Source organism: Bubalus kerabau, chromosome 4 (assembly GCF_029407905.1).
Source record: "Bubalus kerabau isolate K-KA32 ecotype Philippines breed swamp buffalo chromosome 4, PCC_UOA_SB_1v2, whole genome shotgun sequence".
In the NCBI taxonomy this organism is placed as follows: Eukaryota; Metazoa; Chordata; class Mammalia; order Artiodactyla; family Bovidae; genus Bubalus; species Bubalus kerabau.
In genome coordinates, this window is record NC_073627.1 from 151838723 (window position 1) to 151859869 (window position 21147).

Consider the following 21147-nt stretch of genomic DNA (forward strand, 5'->3'; position numbering starts at 1 on the left):
AGCAGATGGAGGAAGGTCCCCAGGAGTCTTGCCCTCCCATCTTGGATGGCCCAACCTCCTACCCAAGTGCTCACTTTTTTTTTCAAGTGTTTCTGCATTCTCTTTATTACTCTGACAGTTCACACTACATGCAGCTATAATTTGTCATTATTCCATATTATACTGTTCTTTATCAATTTACCTTTTTTAGGAGAGGGTCATCAGAGGTTCTACTATATATCACAGTAACATCTAGCAAAACTTACATATTAAGCGATGGAAGTTAACATTGGTTGAATGCCTTAACAATGACCAAATCTGGTTTTTTCCCATGGAAAAACTGTCTTGTTTATTTGATTAAACAAAAATTAAAATAAGCTCCAAGTGCTCACTTTTGATTTGCAACATGCATATCTCAGTGGGGGCAATGGGCAAGGAGGGAGACACTGCACCTGACCCCCGACTGGGCAGGGGAGTGCCCAGGGTCCTTTGAGTGTCCACCTGCCACTCACAGGGTGGAGATCTGCTGCCCTTGCTTGCCTGTAGCACACATCCCAAGGGGCACAGGATCCATCTGCCAGGGAGTGGAGGCCCCATAGCAAATCCTGCACTTGGGAGACCCTGTCCTTGTTGTACAGGGGCAAGGTCCAGAAATCTGCTGCTCTTGATCTCGGAGGGAAAGCAGTGAGCAGTCCTGAAGAGAGATCTTAGTTCCTTGTCCAGGGATTGAACCTGGCTAACCTGGGTGAAAACCAGGAACCCCAGCAGTTTGACCACCAGGGGCTAGAGACTAGAAGCAAAGTGGCCCTTGTTCTTTCCCCTGTTTGAAAGCAAGCATGTTTCAAGGAGCCAAAAACTAAAAAATACATACAAAGTATATTATTAGAGAGGCAGTACAATGTATGGGAGAGCACACAGGAAAACAGTTTAAGTCAGAAGCAGGGCAGAGATACACGAAGCCAAAGAGAAAAGGTATGAGTGTCCTCTCGGTGAGTCAGAAACTAGGCCGAGAGAGAGGGCATGGGTATCCTGAAGGCGGAAGAGTGCAGTAAAGAGGGGATGTAAAAGAACAGTCCTTCTGGGTCTCTGTGCATGTATGCTCAGTCGCTTCAGTCATGTCCAACTCTGCAATCTCATGGACTGTAGCCCGCCAGGCTCCTCTGTCCATGAGATTCTACAGGCAAGAATGCTGGAGTGGGTTGCCATTTCCTTCTTCAAGGGATCTTCCCGACCCAGGGATTAAACCTATGTCTTTTATGTCTCCTGCATTGGCAGGTGAGTTCTTTACCACTAGCACGACCTGGGAATGTTAATCACTTATATAGGACAATCCTGCTGCTGCTGCTGCTGCTGCTAAGTCGCTTCAGTCGTGTCCGACTCTGTGTGACCCCATAGACGGCAGCCCACTAGGCTCCCCCGTCCTACCTTTGGCCAATTATCTTGTTCCTTTCTTCACACCTAACTGGGACTTGGATCCTCCCCAAGATGCTTATGCAACTTTTTTCTAAACTGGATCCCACTGCAGAGGTTTATGGGTGCATGTCCACACTTATAATGGGGTGGAGCCCCTCCCTTTTCAACTGCCAAGAACCCTTCCTGCACATGTGCAGAAAAGTCTTCCTTGACCTCAGGAGAGGGTGCCTTATCTCTCTACTTCAACAGAGCTCAGCTTTCACCACTAGTTTTATCCTTGGAATGTCTGAGTGAGAACAAAGCTTGAATTTTACTTCACTTGACAAGTACCAGGTGTCCAGCCCAGAGGGCCATCTATCTCCTACCTCATTCTGAACCTCAGTTTCTGCATCTGTCCCCCTTCCCCACTGTGTCCCCCGTCCATCTAGACCCCAGGCTTATGGCACTGACATTACTTCTGAAACTGAGCAGCGTCCTGTGAGGCTCCGGGGTCCACAGGGAGCCTTTTGGTCTGCCATTTCTTTTTTTTTTTTTTTTTAATTGGAGGCTAATTACTTTACAATATTGTATTGGTTCTGCCATACATCAAGACAAATCTGCCACGGGTGTACATATGTTCCCAATCCTGAACCCCCCTCCCACCAGAGTGAAGTAACCCAGAAAGAAAAACACCAATACAGTATACTAATGCATATATATGGAATTTAGAAAGATGGTAACGATAACCCGGTATGTGAGACAGCAAAAGAGACACAGATGTATAGAACAGTCTTTTGGACTCTGCGGGGGTCGGTGGGGGTGGGGGGGCGATGATTTGGGAGAATGGTCTGCCATTTCTTGTAGGCAAGACTCCAGCTTCTCTGAGTTCCAAAGGGCAGATCTGAACAGTTGCTAATCAGGGAGGAGCACTTGAGACAAGATTAAAGGGACCAGAGAAGCTCATCATGATTAGGAGGCCAGACCACCTGAGAGCCTGCCCACATTCTAATCTTGTCATCAACTTAACCCTTTGAAACTTTTCAGAAGAAGGAATGCATGACTGTTACTACCTTGATCCTACTACAATCATGTATCTCTGCCTGACTATAAGAGCTCTTCCCATCCCCCAGGGAGGGCGGCACAGTTCTTGAGGCACTAGCCTACCGTGTTCCCTCTTTGCAAAGAAATAAAGCCACTCTTTCTCCTCCATAACTCTGTCTCCGTATTTCTGTTCAGCATGGGTACACAGAGAGTCAAGATTTTTACATCACTCTTAGAAAGGAACTGAGAGAAGTAAACGCTAGGAGCCATTGACTTTTGAAAAACCACAGGACTAACCTGGTGGTCGAATCTGCCTGCCAATGTAGGGGACATGGGTTCCATCCCTGGTCCAAGAAGATTCCACATGCCAAGGGGCAACTAAGTCCATGCTCCACAACTATTGAGCCTGTGCTCTAGAGCCCAAGAGCTGCAAATTCTGAGCCCGCGTGCCACAACTATGGAAGCCTGCAAGCCCTAGAACCAGTGCTCTGGCACAAGAGAAGCCACCGCAATGAGAAACCTGTGTACCGCAACTAAAGAGTAGCCCCCGCTCACCATAACTAGAAAAGGCCCTCTCGCAGCCAAAAATTAATAAACAAATAAATAAAAACATACAGTCTTAAAGTTCCCAGTTATGCTTTATTCAGAGACCTTAGTGAAGATTAGGCTCTCGGCTCTGAGAAATTGTTCTGTGAATGAATAATGTTGCCTGCCATATCAGTAAACATAAAAAGATGCTGTAGCCATCAGTCATTACCACTGCCCCTTATGGTGAGAACTGGGAACTCAGGATGCAGACAAATGGGCTGCCCCTCCCCCAAGCCCTCAGCAACTGCAGCCATTCCCATCAATACACAGTAAGGGGACTCAGAATGGGAAAGAAAAGGATCATGGCCATAGATAGCTAAGGTGCATATAAAAGGGATGATTTCAATGAACCCAAACTCTTGCATCTTCCCATACAAAGAAAAGTGATAAATTCATCAACTTGAGATATCTGGTTTTCTTTATTAAACAGGAAACTTTTGATGTTTCAACTATCTAGTCTTCCTTGCAAAACTTCTATATATCCTGGCTCTTCCCTTACCTCTTTGGAGCAGTCCCTCAGAGCTATCTGAGAGGCTACCTCCCAGTATTGAAGTCCTTAGAAAAAGTCTGGCAGATAAAACAGAGATCAGCTTTCAGTTGACTGTTTCAAAATTAAGAAGGAACCAGGATACACAGGAATTTTGCTAAAAGAAAAAAACAAACAAACAAAAAATCCACAAAGAAACAAAAAAAAACCCATGCAGTTGAACATCGGAAGATTACGAATTACAAAAACAGACACTTCAAGTTAATGATCTTAGTGCTTTACTATCTTTGGGAAGATGCAAGAACGTGGGTTCATTGAAATTATTCCTTAAATACAAATCTCAACTATCTGAGGCCAGTATCTTGTTTTTCTCCATCCTAAATTCCCCTCAAAGCGAGTGGTACAGAGGCAAATGGCTTAATAGTGGGTATCATTTACCTTTACTGGGATGGCAGGCAACATTTTTTTGTCCGCAGTCATGACCCAGCAAGAATGATGCAGAGTAATGCGGGGGGTCAGGCCGGTTCCACTGGTGGGCAGAACGCCCCCTCCCTCTGGGAGGTCTGCGCCCTAGGACCTGGAGCAGGCCTGGACTTCCTCTATCACCCCCAGGTCATGTTACACAATCTTCCTGTCCAAGGTAGGTGCTGTACCCCCCAGCTTAGGATAGACCCCACCTGGACTGCAAGGAGATCCAACCAGTCAATCCTAAAGGAAATCAGTCCTGAATATTCATTGGAAGGACTGATGCTGAAGCTGAAACTCCAATACTCCGGCCACCTGATGCGAAGAACTGACTCACTAGAAAAGACCCTGATCCTGGGAAAGATTGAAGGCCAGAGGAGAAGGGGCCGACAGAGGATGAGATGGTTGGATGGCGTCACTGACTTGATGCACATCAGTTTGAGTAAGCTCTGGGAGTTGTTGATGGACAGGGAAGCCTGGCGTGCTGCAGTCCGTGGGGTCGCAGAGTCCGACACGACTGAGCGACTGAACTGATCTGAACCCCTCCAGTAAGCATCCTCCAGTTTCCTCATGGGAGAGGGGAACGCGGTAGTTGGCGGGGGGGGGGGGTGGGGGGCGGCTGGCGGCGCGGAAAGCAGAAGCACCGCTGACTGTGCTGCAAAGAGCTCAACCATGTCTACAGTCTGGCTGGCCCGCCAGGCAAAGACAGGGCGGGACCACGGCAGACCAAGATGGAGCCAGGACTGGGAGAAGTGCGTGGGTTACAAACGAAGTAGAACCAGAGTTGTGGTGAGGCTCGAGTGAGCCTCGAGGGAGGGGTGGGGCTCAGGACCGCTCAGCGACGTAGCTAGCGCCGAGGGGGCGGAGCCACAGTGGTGGCGGTGTTTAGAGTCAGGATACGGCGGTGATTTAGCCCAGAGCAGCGGGGGCGGAGCTCAGTGAGGGGCGGAGCTGAGGGCACCTCCTGTGGGCGGGAGTCAGGCTCAAGGCTTTCGGAGGCCCGGTAACTAATGAGGACAGAGCGAGGGGCGGGGTTCAGGGTTGTGGTCGCAACCTAGTTAAGGTCTGCAAGGGTGGGGCTCAGTGAGGGCAGGGTTTAGAGCCCTAGCGTTGACAAAGACTAGGCCCTGGATTCCCGGAAGGGCGGATCCAGCGAGGGGCGGGGCTAAGGGCTCAGCGGCGTCTGTATCCCACGCGTTAGGAAGCTGGACTGCAGGGAAAGCTGGGGGTTTTAGACCCTGCGGCAGCGCCGCCGACGCCATGGGCGGGGCCTAACGGGAAGGGGCGGGCTCAGTGAGGGCGGGGTTAAAGCTTAGCCGAGAGGATACCAGGGGCGGGGCCCACCGGGAAAAAGCGGGCCGGAGCGGGAGGCGGTCAACCGGACCCACAGGCAACGCGCGGACAACCGCACGAGCTGACAGCGGCAGGGGGACGGGTCGGGTCGGCCGAATGCACGGCGTGCCGCCGCCATGACAGGTGAGCGCGGTCCGGGGTCGTGCCTGCCATGCGGAGACAGGCACGCGGCCACGGTGGCGCGTAGGATCCGAGTGTCCCGATGCCACTCCTCGCTGCGACGGCGAGTGACCTTGCCCGTAACTGCGTGCCCTGTCGACAGGACGACGGCAGAGCGGCGCGCGGCCCAGGGCTGGGTTCTTTGGGAGCGAGGCGAGGCCGGGTCTAGGAGGGTGCTTGGGGGCGGGGGCCATGGACAAGCTCTGGAGAGTTCTGGTGGGCAAAGCCACGTCATGCCCTGGAGGCTTCTGAGCGTTAGGAGCCGAGCCTTAGCGTGTTCTGTGCTATGAGGCCAGGTCAAGCCATTGAAGGTTCTAGTGGCGGGGACCAGGTCTTGGGTGATTCCAGGAGGGCAGAGGCCAACGTATGTCTGCAGGTGGGGAGCTGCTGGCGTGAGGATCTGTGGCCTGGCACTAGGAGGTGAAAGTAATTGGTGGTAAGGAATACTCTCTGGGGGTCTACTGTGCTTCTATCAGGAGATATAGAAACTTCTGATAGAAGGCTGTGTCTTCTATTAGGAGTCCCCTGAGGAGTCTGCCCAACAGGTGGTGCCTTCCTGGGCAGTGTGTGGTACCTGTGGGACTCTGGCATCTCGCAGGCTGCACCCCTTGTCCAGGGACAGGCCCGAGGGTATCTTGCACACAGACTCTGTCTCCCAAGGCTTTGTGCCCCATCTGGACTGCCCCAGCCCCTCCAGCTTTTTTTTTCCCCAGAATGCAGTCCCTAGCCCAGCCATCCTCCAAGGGCCTCTCGGAATGGGGACCCACCCACCACCTTCCTGATCCTGAGCAGAGTGATCCTGCTCTGGACCTTTCCCTGTAGGAGAAGCTCCATGAGAGTAACGGGCTAGTGAGAGTTCCTGCCAGTGTAATCAAGGAGTGTGGTGGCTTCCAGAAGCCATACCTTATTTCAGGGAATTCTTCTGAGGTAAAAGTCACCTAGGGTGACCCACAGGGTCTGGGAGGCCCCTGAAGTCCCTGTTCTCTCTGTAGCTGTCACTGGAGTCCCAGCCTAAGTCCCACATACAAGTAAGATTTGATGGGCAGGAACCTGGTGATTTCCTGGACACCAGTGTACCAGCCTAAGCCAGAAGAGACCCCAGGTACTACTCACTCCCCTGTCGTCTCTCTGAACTGTTTTTAATCTGTGGCTGCTATTTCTGAGTAAAGTTGATCCTCTGACCTAGGGTTTCAAATGTGATGGTTTCAAATACGTGGATTTTTTTCAATGCATACATACTACTACCTGACCTGAGGTTGGCTGAATTCTCAGATGCAAAATTATGGATATGGAGGACTGACTGTAATGTGTGGATTTTTGACTCCTCAGGGTCTGTCCCCCAACCCCCTCACTGTTCAAAGGTCTATTGTACCTACTGTGCATCTGGTCCTGCATCAGATGCTTGCTCCTCAGGCCTGCTGTGTGGGGAAGTATGGAATATCTCTGTGTGTGAATGAGGAAACAAAGACTCAGCTTGGGCAGGTGCCCTAGACTGCTGGGACAGTCAGTGGCGGAGCCAGGACTAGACCTTGACCAGGCCCACCAGTCCCCATTCTCCCTACAGTCTCTGTGTCCTGGGCTTCTAGAGGCCTCTTTCCTCAGAGTCCTTCATTTTGGGGATGGGGAACTAGGGCCCAGAGAGTACAGGCCTGGGAGGGCCAAATGAACAGGCCTGCAAGGCCGTAGGTACCAAGTTCCGGGCTTACTGTCTCCATGCACCAATAGCAACCTGTCTCGTTCTGGGGCCCTTACGAAGGGTCGCAGAGTGAGCGTGTGGAGCCTTATGCATCTGTGCAGGGCCCACACTTACCAGGTATCACTGTAGCAATTACTGTTGCTACAGAACCAGCCCCTTCCTTGTGGTGTGCTGGCAAGTGGGCCATTGCAGCTCCATGCCTGAGGCCAGGTTGGACACTGGGACAGGAGAGGATTCTGGGAGATTCATTTTGAGAGGGGAGGTTGAGGCCCAAGCATCTGGACTTTGTTGGGGGTGGTGGTGGGTGGGGAACTCAGGAAAGTCTCTTGAGGGGAGGACAGTGAGTGTGAGTTAGCCAGGTGGAAACCATAGGGAGAGGTGTTCTTGTTCCCGGGAATCCGAGGCAGAATGCTGCAGTTGGGCGTTGCTGTGCAGGGTTGGCTCAGTGGCTGGGAGACCTGGTGAGGGAAAGTGAGGCCAGCTCCCACAGGGCCTCCAGTGCCAGGTCAGGCTAACAGGTTGGCCAGCCCAACCATGCTTGTGGTGCCAGTAGGGCAAGGTGATGGGGGAGGGGCACTTCCGTGGTCACACAGTGGATAAGAATCCACCTGCCAGTGCAGGGGACATGGGTTTGATCTTTGGTCTGGGAGGATTCAACATACCACGGAGCTTCTGTGCCCGTGCGCCACAACTACTGAGCCTGTGCTCTGGAGCCCATGAGCCTCAACTGCTGAGCCCGTGTGCTGCAGGTGCTGAGTCCACCTGCCCTAGAGCGCGCACGCTGCAACTACTGAGCCCGTGTGCCTAGAGCCTGTATTCTGCAACAGGAGAAGACACTACAAACAAGAGTAGCCCCTGCTTGCTGCAACTAAAGAAAGCCTGCATGCAGCAGTGAAGACCCAGCACAACCAAAGAAAAAAGCAACGATGGGGGAGGTAGGGCTTAGCAAAGGCTGCTGGTGAAGGTCTGGTGAGTTTTTTTGCCAGAGCATTCGTCTTCCTCCTTCCTATAAAAACTGTCTGGGACTGTCACTTGGGGCCAAACTGGTTTCCTTTCTTGTGCTTTGTCATGCCTGTGAATGGCCACCTGGGTGTGGTTTGTGTGCACAGCTCACAACGGCCACAGGAAGCACAGGGCACGGCAGAGCCTGGAGCTGTGGTCCCCAGGCTGTGCCATTATGCCAAGTGACTCACAGCTCCAGCCAGTGGCGGCTCCCCTGGCTAGCAGCCTGCAGGGTGGGAGGAGCCACTGCAGAAGTGCTGGTCACTGTCCACTGACAGCCCTTGCCCTGAGCCTTGGACCTATGTCCATTCGTTCCCGAACTCTTTAGTGAGTGCTTAGTGTGTGCCAGCCCTATGCCAGTGCATACACTGGCAGCACACACAAGATGGCCCATGGCTTGGTCAGAAGCAGACATGACGCAGCTAAATTGCATGATTAATTAGTAGATTGATCAGAGAGGCAGAAATGGGCCCCAACACTGTGCCTGGGTCCTGAAATCAATCCATCACTCTCCAGCTGATTGAGGTCTTAAGCAGGTACCTTATCTACTTATTGTGCCTCAGTTTCTCCTCCTGAAAATGAGGGTAGTGGTCATGCTTGTGTAGCAGAGCTGATAGAAGAATGATGATGCACAGAGCTCTCAGAATGCCCAAGCAGGGGTCCCAGTCTATGAACTATGGCCAATATTATTAACTGTTTAATCAGAGAGGCTACAGGTGATGAAGCCGGGTGGCCAGGAGGGTCCTGCCACGTGGTGGTGACAGATGTCTCTGCATCCCTGTCCATGGCTTCTTTACCATGTTGGAGCTGCTGACAAGTCTGTCTTCAAAATATACTTTCAGAGACTGGGAGAATCACAAGTTAGAAATTCTTATTCTGGGGGGAATAGACCATCCAGGGGGAGGTAGCATCAGGAGACAGAGATGAAAAGGTAAACGGTCTATTGAGTTGGGCCCACGGAAGAAATCGGGAGGAGGCCCTACTTGTTCCAACTCAGTGACCCTATTTTTTAAAAATCAACTTTATTGAGGTATTGTTTACTTATAAATACACTCATTTTTAGTGAAAAATTCTCTGAAGTTTTGACAAATGTATATACTCATGGAACAACTGGCCCAGGCCAAATCAAGCTAGAACGTTTCTGTCACTCCAGAAAGTCCTTCATGCTCCTTTCCAGTGAACACCACCCCATCCAAGAATTCATCTCCTTTCTGTGACTGTTGTTTTTGTCTTTAAAATTCAACAATGGAGGGTTTCCCTGGTTGCTTAGTGGTAAAGAAACTGCCTGTCAATGCAGGAGACACTTATCCCAGATCTGGGAAGATCCCACAAACTGCAGACCAGCTCAGCCCTTGTGCCACAACTATTTAGCCTGTGCTCTAGAGCCCGGAAGCTGCAACAGCTGAGCCCCGTGCAGCCTAAAGCCCTTGCTCTGCAACAGGAGAAGCCATTGCAATGAGAAACCTGTGCACCGCAATTAGAGAGTCGCCCCTGCTCACCACAACTGGAGGAGAGCCCGCACAGCAATGAAGACCTAGCACAGCCAAAAATAAAAGAGATAAAATTTTAAAAGAAAAAAAATTCAACAATGGAATTTCCAAATAGTATTTCTTATTAATTACTAGAATTTATTTTTGGAGCGTCTTTAGTTTATAGACAATTGAGCAGATAGCACAGAGGGCTCCCCCCACCCCATTTCCTCTATTATTAGTATCTTGCATTTGTGTGCAATAAGCCAATAGTGATACAGTATTATTAATTTCAGTTGTTGCTAACTAAAGTCCATATTAATATGATGGATCATTCCTTGTGTTGTATACTGTATGAGTTTTGAAAAATTCATGATGTCCAGTATCCACTATTACAGTATCATACAAGAAGTTTTACTGGGTTAAACATCTGTGCTCCATCTATTTATCCCTCCTTCTTCCATAACCCTTGGCAACCACTGATCTTTTTACTGTCTCCATTGTTTTGCATTTTCTAAAATATATACTTGGGATCATATAGTATATAGCCTTTTCAAATTGGCTTCTTTAACCTTTAACAAAATGCATTTGTTTTCTCAATGTCTTTTTGTAACTTTGTAAGTCTTTTTTATCACTGGGTTATATTCCATTGTAACTTATTAAACTGAACCACAGTTTAATATATTATCCACTAACCTTTATATGTATTTTGTTGTTCAGTAGCTAAGTCGTGACTGGCTGTTTGCAAGCTTGCTCAGGCTCCTCTGTCCTCAACTGTCTCCTGGAGTTTGCTCAGATTCATGTCCATTTATATGTATATATGTGGTAAAATATACAGAACATAAAATTTACCATTTTGACCATTTCATTGGGATTAAATACATCCACAGTGCTGTGAAACTGTGCATTTCAAGAACTTTTTCATCATCCGAAAGGGAAACTGTGTACTCATTAAACAAAAACTCCCCTTTCACCCCTACCTGCAGCCCCTGTTAATCACTATGGTACTTTCTCTGTCTTTAGAATTTGATTATTCTAGATAGTTCATATAGTGGAATAATACATTTGTCCTTTTGTATGGGCTTCCCCGGTGGCTCAAATGGTAAAGAGTCTGCCTGCAATGCTGGAGACCCGGGTTTGATCCCTGGGTCAGGAAGATCCCCTGGAGAAGGAAATGGCAACCCACTCCAGTATTCTTGCCGGGAAAATCCCATGGACGGAGGAGCTTGTGGGTTACAGTCTATGGGGTCACAAAGAGTCAGACACGACTGAGCAACTAACATAACACTTCTCTTCATTTGTCCTTTTGTGTCTAATTTATTTCACTTAGAATAGTGTTTTCATGGTTCATCCATGTTTTTGAACCCATGTATTAGAATTCCGTTTCTTCTTATGATTGTATAGTATTCCATTGTATGTATACCATATTTTGTCTATCTGTTCATCTGTCTGTGGACACTTGGGTTGTTTTTACCTTTTGGCTTTTGTGAATAAATGCTACTCTGAACGTGACGTGCACATATCTGTTTGAGTCTCTGCTTTGAATTCTTTTGAGTGTATACCCAGGAATGGAATTGTGGATGTATTTAACTTTTTGAAGAACAGCCATACTGTTTTCCATAGTAGCTATACCATTTTACCTGCCCACGGAGTGCAAGAGAGTTCCAGTTTATCCTCATCCTCATATTCATATTCCCTCTCTCCATATATTTATTTTACCCTAATGAGTATGAAGTGGTATCTCATTGTATTTTGACTTGCTTTTTGCTAATGACTAGTGATGTTGAGCATCTTTTCATGTACTTAGCAGTCATTTGTCCACCTTTGGAGAAATACCTGTTCAAGTATTTTGCTCATCGTTGTATTGGTTATTTTGTAGGATTTTTTTTGTTGTTGAGTTGTAGGAGTTGTTTTTATATTCTCTCTCTTTCTATATATGTTAATCCCTAACCAGATATATGCTTTGCAAATATTTTCTCCCATTCTATAGACTGTCTTTTCACTTTTTTTTTTTTAACTCAAAATAGGGTTAATTTCTGGACTTTCTAGTCTATTACATTGGTCTGTATGTCAGTACCACAGTTTTGATTCCTGTAGCTTTGTAGTAAATTTTGAAATGAGGAAGTGTGAATCATCCACTTTGTTCTTTTTTCAGGATTGTTTTGGCTGTACAAGTCCCTTGAGATCCCATATGAATTTTAGGATGAAAAAAAGATAAAAAAAGATTTATTGCAGTTTGGATAGGGGTCACATTGAATTCCTGGATCACTTTGGGTATTATTGTCATCTTCACAATATTAAGTCTTCCAACCCATGGACGTGGAATGTCTTTCCATTTATTTGTATCTTTTAGCATTTCTTTGAGTAGTGTTTTGTTGATCAGTGTACAAGTCTTCCATCTCCTTGGTTAAATTTATTTCTAAGTGTTTTATTCCTTTTTTAAGTTCTTTTTTAAGAGTTCAGCGTTTTATTGAATGTGTTACTGAAGAAATTTGTCAAAAAGACCAAAGCCCATGGCATCATTAGACTTTTCAGATTCTTATTTCTTTGCCTCTGCTTTCTTCTCCTCAGCTAGGGCAGCAGTGGTGAAGAGGACTGGACCTACGGCTGGTGCAGCGCCAGCTGCTAGCGGCAGATCCACCAGCCCCCACATGGCAGATGAGGCTCCCGATGTTGACACTGGCCAAAGCCCTTGCAGACAAGCCTGGCCAGAAAGGGTCAACACTTATATAGGCTGCTTTAAGGAGGGCACTGGTTTTGTTGTTGTTGGCTGCACTGGGTCTTCATGCTCCATGCGGGCTTTCTCAATATGTTGTTCAGTTGCTAAGTCATGTCCAACTCTTTTCGACCTCATGGACTGTAGCATGCCAAGCTCCCCTGTCCTCCATTCTCTCCCAGAGTTTGCTCACATCCATGTGCATTGAGTCAGTGATGCTGTCTAACCATCTCATCCTCTGCCAGCCCCTTCTCCTTCGCCTTCAGTCTTTCCCAGCATCAGTACCTTTTCCAATGAGTCAGCTCTTTGCGTCAGGTGGACAAAGTATTGGAGCTTCAGCATCAGTCCTTCCAGTGAACTTTCAGGGTTTATTTCCTTTTGGATTGACTGGTTTGATCTCCTTGCAGTCCAAGGAACTCTCAAAAGTCTTCTCCAGTACCAAATTTGAAAGCATCAGATCAACACTTAGCCTTCTTTATGGTCCAATTCTCACATCCGTACATGACTACTGGAAAAACCATAGCTTTGACTAGGCGGACCTTTGTTGGCAAATGATGTGTCTGCTTTTTAATGCGCTGTCTAGGTTTCTCATAGCTTTTCTTCCAGGGAGCAAGGATTTTTAAATTTCATGGCTGCAGTCACCATACACAGTGATTTTAGAGCCCAAGAAAATTAAATCTGTCACTGCTCCCACTTTTTCCCCCTTCTGTTTGCTGTGAAGTGACGGACCAGAATGCCATGATCTTAATGTTTTGAATGTTGAGTTTCAAGCCAGCTTTTTCACTGTCCTCTTTCACCCTCATCAAGAGGCTCTTTAGTTCCTCTTCACTGTCTGTCACTAGAGTGGTATTATCTTCATATCTGAGGTTGTTGATATCTCTTCCAGCAATCTTGATTCCAGCTTGTGATTCATCCAGCCCAACATTTTACATGATGTACTCTGCATTTAAGTTAAAGTAAATATTAAGTAAATAAGTATTTAAGTTAAATAAGGGTGACAATATACAGCCTTGTTGCACTCCTTTCCCAGTTGTGAACCAGTCAGTTGTTCCATGTCCTGTTTTAGTTGTTGCTTTTTAACCCACATACAGGTTTCTCAGGAGACAGGTAAAGTGGTCTGATATTCCCATTTCTTTTAAGAATTTTCCACAGTGTGTTGCGATCCACGCAGTCAAAGGCTTTAGCATAGTCAATGAAGCAGAAGTAGATGTTTTTCTGGAATTCCCTTGCTTTCTCTGCGAGCCAGTGAATGTCAACAATTTGATCTCTGATTCCTCTGCTTTTTTCTAAACCCAGCTTGTACATCTGGAAGTTCTCAGTTCACATACTGCTGAAGCCTAGCTTCAAGGATTTTGAGCGTAACCGTGCTAGCATGTGAAATGAGCGCAATAAATAGTACAGTAGATTACATGTTCTTTGGCCTTGCTCTTCTTTCGGATTGAATTGAAAACTGACCTTTTCCAGTCCTGTGGTCACTGCTGAGTTTTCCAAATTTGCTGACATATTGAATGCAGCACTTTAAAATCCTTTAGGATTTGAAATAACTCAGCTGGACTTCTGTCACCTCCACTAGCTTTGTTTGTAGTAATGCTTCTTTTTTTTTTCTTTTACAATGTTTCCTCTGACAGGTTACAAGACAAACACCCAGTCTGCCTGAGTTTTAAAAGGTTATTTCCTTTGCCCCACTTGAATGACCAATAAAGACATAAGTCCAATTGGCAGAGTGAAAGTGGGTGTGTAGTAATGCTTCTTAAGGCCCACTTGACTTCACACTCCAGAATGTCTGGCTCTAGATGAGTGACTGTACCATCGTGATTATCTGGGTCATTAAACCCTTTTTGCTATAGTTCTTCTGTGTATTCTTGCCACTTCTTCTTAATCTCTTCTGTTTCTGTTAGGTCCTTATACCATTTCTGTCCCTAATCATGTCCATCTTTGCATGAAATGCTCCCTTGATATCTCCAATTTTCTTGAAGAAATCTCTAGTCTTCCCATTCTATTTGTTTTCCTCTATTACTTTGCACTGTTCATTTAAGAAGGCCTTCTTATCTCTCCTTGCCATTCTCTGGAACCCTGCATTCAGTTGGGTACATCTTTCCCTTTTTCCCTTGCATTTCGCTTCTCTTCTTTCCTCAGCTATTTGTAAGGTCTCCTCAGACAACCACTTTGCCTTCTTGCGTTTCTTTTCTCGATGCATATTTCTCAACACTTTTATTTCTGACACTTTTGGTTACCAAATGTGTGTGGGGGTTTCCTCTGTCAAGCAATTTTCCAGTTCTTTGGTGGACACCAACTGGGTGTCCTATAAATTTAACTCAATTCTTACACCATCTATCTGGAGAGTGTCAGATCCCATAGGTTCACTTTAGGCTCAGTCCCACAAGATTGCCCCCACTTGAAATGCCAGTCACCAGTCCAGGATGCTCCCTGTGCTTCTAACTGACTGGCTATAAATCAGATTTCCCCTGACTGTCATTTGCTAGAGCAGTTCACAGAACTCAGGAAAACACTTACTATTCACAGTTTGTTACAAAGGATATTTCAAGGATACAAGTGAACATCCAGGTGGAAGAGATACACAGGGCAAAACATGTGAGAAGGGGCATGGAGCTTCCATGCTCCTCCCAGGCACCTCCATGCGTTTAGTAACTGGGAGGTGCTCCAAACCCTGCTTTGGTTGGGGGAAGGTTATGGAGGCTTCCTTAGGTAGGCATGAGCTTCCCTGGTGGCTCAGCTGGTAAAGAATCTGCCTACAATGCGGGAGACCTGGGTTCTATCCCTGGGTTGGGAAGATCCCCTGGGGAAGGGAAAGGCTACCCACTCCAGTATCCTGGCCTGGAGAATTCCATGGACTGCATAGTCCATGGGTTGCAAAGAGTCAGACACGACTGAGTGAATATAGGAAAGTGAAGTCGCTCAGTCATGTCCAACTCTTTGCAATCCCATGGACTGTAGCCTATCAGTCTCCTCTGTCCATGGGATTTTCCAGGCAAGAGTGCTGGAATGGATTGCCATTTCATCTTACTGTAAATCACAGTATCACAAATCTATTCTGTCAGTCTGTGTCTTTTGATTAGAGAGTTTAATCCATTTACATTTAATTACTGATAAAGGACAACTTGTTTCTACCTTTTTGCTGTTTGTTTTCTGTATGTCTTGTAGCTTTTTTGTCCTTCATTTCTTCCATTACTTCCTTTTGTGTTGATTTTCTGTAGTAACACATTTTGATGTTCTTTTGTGTATATTCCGTGGACATTTTCTTTGTGGTTACCATGGGGGTTATGTTTAATATTGTAAGGTTACAGCTGTCTAATTTGAATCGATACCAGCTTAACTTCAGTCACATACAGAAACTCCTCCTATATAGCTCTGCCTGCCCGCACACCAACCCCGCATCCCCTGGGTCCACCAGGAAACAGGACAAGCTGCCTTACATAGGTAAGGTGGTGCACTTGTTCAGGTAGCTAGGGCTGCAGGGCCTTGGGACCCTTCCTCAGAGATTCTTTGCCATCTGCCCACCAACTTCTTCCCATCCACTCCCTGCCTTTAAAGTTTTGTCATTCTAAGGGACATTCTTAATGGGAAAGATAGTGTAACAGTGATGTTTTAATGATGATTCTGAAAGAAAAAAACAAAAGGAAAAGCATTTCCCAGCCTCCTGGGTAGCAGGCGTGTTGGTCTGCTGTTTGTGGCAGCTTCCCAAGGCCTTGCAGATACTATGTCTGGTGGCCATGCCAGCGAAAAGTGGCCGGGCCGCTCTAAACCCTGTGCTTCTGTCTGTGTGTCTCCTGTTCCCACGACAACAGTGGCTGTAGGAGCTTTGGAGTTGGGCCTTCTCTGTGCTGCTGTGTCCTTCCTCAGGCCTGCCTATTTCCAGAGAGCACTGGGGGACCCTGCAGACAGAAGACTCTTCACCCTTCTGAGTTTTTTTGTGATAAGCTCTCAGGCATAGAAGAGAGGAGGAACCAGAGGCTCTGCTCTGCTCTTGAGCACTCTGTACCTTTATCACTGCACCCACCCACCCCACTCTTTTGCAAGGGGATTGGCATGACATGGGGGATTCCTGGGCTTTGCATGAGTTGGGATGTCAGCAGTTGTCCAGATGCTTACCGCTGGTACACCTTTTGGTGGGCACAGGACCTTCCTGTGAGGAGTCCCTGCCATGGCTGTTTCATGGTGTGTGGGACTCAACACCTCCTCCTTGGGCTGTGCTGGCTCATGTCCTTCTGTGTTCTCTGCTTCTGTTTCAGAGCAAACCTACTGTGATCGCCTAGTCCAGGACACTCCTTTCCTCACCAGTCTCGGACGCCTGAGTGAGCAGCAGGTGGACAGGATTATCCTCCAGCTAAACCGCTACTATCCACAGATCCTCAGCAACAAGGACGCGGAAAAGGTGCCAAGGAACCTGAGGCTGCTCTCCCATCCCTTCCTCTCTGGGCTGGGAGAAGCGGGGGGCAGGACAGCTTGGAGGTGAAAACCTATCTCCTTGGGGTGACCTTAGGCCTAGAACATCATTTTTTTGAGCTTTAGTCTCTTTAGATGTCATCAGAACTTCTAGCCCCTTTCAGAAATGCTGGAGGATCACAGAAGAGGTGTGACAACATGAGACAGACCTGGGAGGGGGAACAGGGGAGTACCAGGGTGGGAGGGGAGCAGGGATACCAGACTCTACTGAGTGCTGCAGAACTCTTCACTCAGCATCTTCCAAAAGTTCAAAATGGGCAATCATCTTGGGTGTGATCTGGCCCGTCCTGTTCGGGGACACTGGATGAGAGTGGGTGCTCCTTGTGCACCCCACCCACTTCTCTGGCTCCCTTGTGGCAGTGGGGGTGGGTGCCAGAGACTAGCTGGGGCTCTGGGGCACATGACCTGCCTCCCAGCTGGGTGACAGAGCGAACCCTTCTCTTGGGGCCACATGCAGGGCTCTCTGGAGGGTTGAGGCCTCTCCAGGGGACAGATGATATTGATCCTCGACAGAGCTAGAATCCACCCACACCCTGCTACTGGCTCAGATGCTTGTTGAGTTATAAACGTAGTCCAGTAAGTTGAAAAATAGGGGCTCAAATTTCTGTCTTGTAATTAAAAGTCTAATATGCATTCACTATTTTAAAAAAATTTTGAAAAGCTTCAGATGGTGACATGAGAAAAAGGAAACTGCACACACACACACCCCCACGGTTCCTTTCCTCGTAGGTACCCATGGTTTCTGCTGCACACCTGCCTTTGCTTTGCGTTTCTGTCCTTTTGTGGTTCAACTCTAGTTTCTGGTAGAATGGTCCCCCACCAGCAGGTGGCAGCACCGGCCATAGCCTCCATGTTCTGGGAGTCGGTGCAGGTACCCTGTCCATTGACCTTTACAACCACATATGTTTCAGTCAGCCACATCGAAAAAGCCACCTTTTTTTCTCCTTAACCCTTGATATCGGAGAAGGCAATGGCACCCCACTCCAGTACTCTTGCCTGGAAAATCCCATGGACAGAGGAGCCTGGCAGGCTGCAGTCCAGGGGGTCGCTGAGAGTCAGACACGACTGAGCGACTTCACTTTCACTTTTCACTTTCATGCATTGGAGAAGGAAATGGCAACCCACTCCAGTGTTCTTGCCTGGAGAATCCCAGGGACGGGGGAGCCTGGTGGGCTGCCGTCTATGGGATCGCACAGAGTCGGACACGACTGAAGTGACTGAACAACCCTTGATATATTTTTTAAAACTCAAATCACATTCCTGTAGACTATGAACTACTAGAAGTTATCATTTATGCCATTACCTTGAAGGTTCCCTATAATGATCGTACCGTGTGGGTTTATTATTTCCTTTTTTACACGTGGGAAAACCAAGTTAGCAAGCCGCTAAGTTTCCACACTTGGAATAATGTCACCACCATCTTTCTTGGTGACCTGTCGAGGCCTCCAATGGGAGTGCAAGGATTAGTGGCCATGTAGCACAGTCTTGGGCACCGCATGGGAGTGGTTGAGTCTTTGGTATCAATTGCTACCTCCCCATGGTTGTTCCAGCCACGAAGGTGGCATCACAGCCATTGAGAATGCTGGGGCTGGGGGGTGAATCCAGAGTCCTCCAGCCTGATCTCTCTGTGCCCCTTCCTCCTCCAGTTCCGGAACCCCAAGTTGTCTCTGCGAGTGCGTCTCTGCGACCTCTTGGGCCACCTGCAGCGGAGCGGTGAGCGGGATTGCCAGGAGTTCTACCGGGCCCTGTACATCCACGCCCAGCCCCTGCACAGCTGCTTGCCTAGCCGGCACGCCCTGCGTAAGTGCGTGTCCCAGCCCCCTGGCCTTGACATCTCCTTGTTCAGCCCTTCACCAGAGACAACCCTCTGGTTGTGTCTTGTGTGACCCTCAGAGAGTGTAGAGAGATTATTTCAGACAACACAGATATCTCTGTCTCCAAGGCTCCCTGTCTCTGTCTCTCCATGTCACTGTATGTGTCTCTCTCCTTCTCTCTGTCTCCCTTTTTCTTGTGCTATTTATTTCTTACACAAAAGTATCTTGTGCATGTAGTCCTACCGTTTCCTCTATAATCTAATGAGCCTGGGAATTCTTACACTTCTGATCAGAACTAGCTCACAGCTGTAGGCTATACCAGCCTTGAGTGAACAGCCTCCCACGACAGAGGTTGTATCTACTTTCACCCAGGTAGAGCCTCATGGTGTGGATGTTTCTGTACAGTAGTCTCTGGCACAGATGGCTGGTCCAGGACAATGTGTTTTGGTTTAGAAGTGCCAGCCCATGACCCAGGAGGCTTGAGAGGGATCCTCTGATCTGCCAGGATGGGTACAGGGAAGGCACAGGTAGGGGTGGCAGCTCAGTCTTGAGGCCTCTGCACCCAGGTCCCCAGGGGGAGTGGGTACTGTCCCTCAATCCTCACATGAAAGGCTGGAGGCTGTGAGGGCAGAGGTGGCTCACCTCAGGCCACTCAGCTGGACCGGGGGCCCCAAGCACAGGCTGGCAGGCCTGGGCCCTGAGCTGCGGCATGGAACAGCCCTGTCACCCCAGCTGTCAGGACCACACAGCCCTGCCTGGAGTCAGGGACCTTCCAGGGTGCCCTCAGGGTTATCAAGGAGCTGGTTGACTGGGGAGCCCCAGGGAGGTCTGGGGAAGAGAAAGGGCGCCCTGCCTTCACTCAGCACCATTGGACTTGGGACAGGCAGGTGTTTGCACTGTTGGGTGCCTTGTGATTGCCAGGGAACAATGAAATCCCCATCCCATGGTCCTCAAGTTCCCATGAAGTGGACAAAAGGAGAAGACCCCAGACTGTGCAGGGGTCCTTCCCTGGTGCTGACTGCCCCCCCTCCCCCACCCACTGCCCCAGACACAGCATGGAGGGCTCAGCACCCGCACAACCCAAGGGGCCTGGGTGGTCTGTGGGGAGGGGCCTTGGCGGCCCCCTTGGTTTCTCGATGGCAGGCTACTCTCCAGCTCCCCCATGACTAACCACGCCCTGTGATTTTGTTTCCAGAGAACTCAGATTGCACAGAGCTAGACTCGGGCAACGCAAGCTGTGAGCTCAGTGACAGGGGTAACCGCCTCCCACTTCCCTTTTCTCTGTCCCCTGACCCAGGGCTCCACCTCTGTCTCGGGGGCTTCTCATTCCAACTTGGGTTCCAGTCCTGGCTGCCCATTGGACAGATCCCCTTAGGGTGCTCGCTAGGGGTATCCCTGCCTGGCTGACCCCAGCACAGGGTGTGAGCCTGTCCTCGAGGCCTCTGGACCCCTCCCCGCCCCTCAGGGCTCGGGGAGCTGCTCATGCGCATTTCTCCCCAGGACCTGTGGCCTTCCTGACCTGCCTCGGCCTGGCCGCAGGCCTGGCGCTTCTCATCTACTGCTGCCCTCCAGGTGAGTGATGCCGGGCCAGGCCTCGGCCAGTCCTCCCCACGCCCTGGGGCTGAGCCCTGCCAGATGGACGGAGGCCCACACCTGGGGCCCCCCCTTGTGACCCAGTGTGGCATGCCTGCCGTCCCTTTCCTGCCATGCTGACCTTGTCCAGGTCCTGGGTGGGAGCAGTGCATGGGGACCCCACATCACTCAGGTGTGGGCTGGTGATGCTGCGAGGGTGAGAGAAGGTACCTTCTTGAGGAGTTCTGAGACCCCCTTGTCTTCTAGACCCCAAGGTGCTTCCAGGGGCCCGGCGTGTCCTGGGCTTCTCCCCTGTCATTATTGACAGGCACGTCAGCCGCTTCCTGCTGGCCTTTCTCACAGATGACCTGGGGGGCCTCTGACCGACCCCAGCCCTGCCCACCTGTGTGTTTGCTCTCCAGGGGCTTGCTTCTTTCCTAAGTGTTTATTTCTTGCTATTTATAATTTCTGTAATAAGCACTTTACTTTCATTGTACAGAGGTGTTCAACAATATTAAATGTTTGAGTCTCATCCCTTCTCTCAGGAGTGTTTTCTAGATGATTCCAATTCAAGACATGACAGCGTCTCTAACTAAGGTTGATCCTGTGGGTTCTTCACTTCCTGAGTCCAACCCAAGACCCAGGTCCTGCCCAGGCTGCCTTCCCGGACTCCTCTGAGCCTGGGTCTCATCCCTCTGTGTGGACTACCCAACCCCAAATGTCCCCGGCTGTCTCCCAGTGCCCTCTTCCAGATGTAACCCTGCCGCATGTCCTGTCCCCTCCTTCTGGGGCCTCCTTCCACTGCTTCTCTCCAGAACTCCTACCTTGAGCCCTTCTTGCCATCCCCCACCTGGAGCACTGTTGGTCCCCACACCTGCCCCCCATCTGCTCTCTGTCCCAGTCCTCAGCCCCAGGCCCGGAGGATGGACAGGCAGGCCCTCTGCAGTCAA

General features: G+C 49.0%; 1 protein-coding gene and 1 non-coding gene across 5 annotated transcripts; one reads left to right on the forward strand and one right to left on the reverse strand.

The window, feature by feature from the left end:
• The first annotated feature begins 4987 nt into the window (after positions 1-4987).
• Positions 4988-20729, forward strand: CARD19 (caspase recruitment domain family member 19). Of its 4 annotated transcripts, none has more exons than XM_055579070.1 (6): positions 5019-5428; positions 16598-16817; positions 18458-18615; positions 19821-19880; positions 20126-20197; positions 20465-20729. In XM_055579070.1, the coding sequence occupies exons 1-6, from the start codon at positions 5422-5424 to the stop codon at positions 20578-20580; spliced, it is 633 nt and encodes a 210-aa protein (XP_055435045.1). In that variant the 5' UTR covers positions 5019-5421; the 3' UTR covers positions 20581-20729. The 4 variants fall into 4 exon arrangements, with proteins under 4 accessions (XP_055435046.1, XP_055435045.1, XP_055435048.1 ...); XM_055579072.1 differs by having other exon boundaries at positions 5225-5428; positions 16598-16740; positions 18458-18611; XM_055579071.1 differs by lacking the exon at positions 19821-19880 and having other exon boundaries at positions 4988-5428.
• LOC129651942 (small nucleolar RNA SNORA27) lies at positions 13958-14084 on the reverse strand. The gene has a single exon (XR_008714433.1). It is a non-coding gene; the product is annotated as a small nucleolar RNA SNORA27 (small nucleolar RNA).
• Positions 20730-21147: the final 418 nt, after the last annotated feature.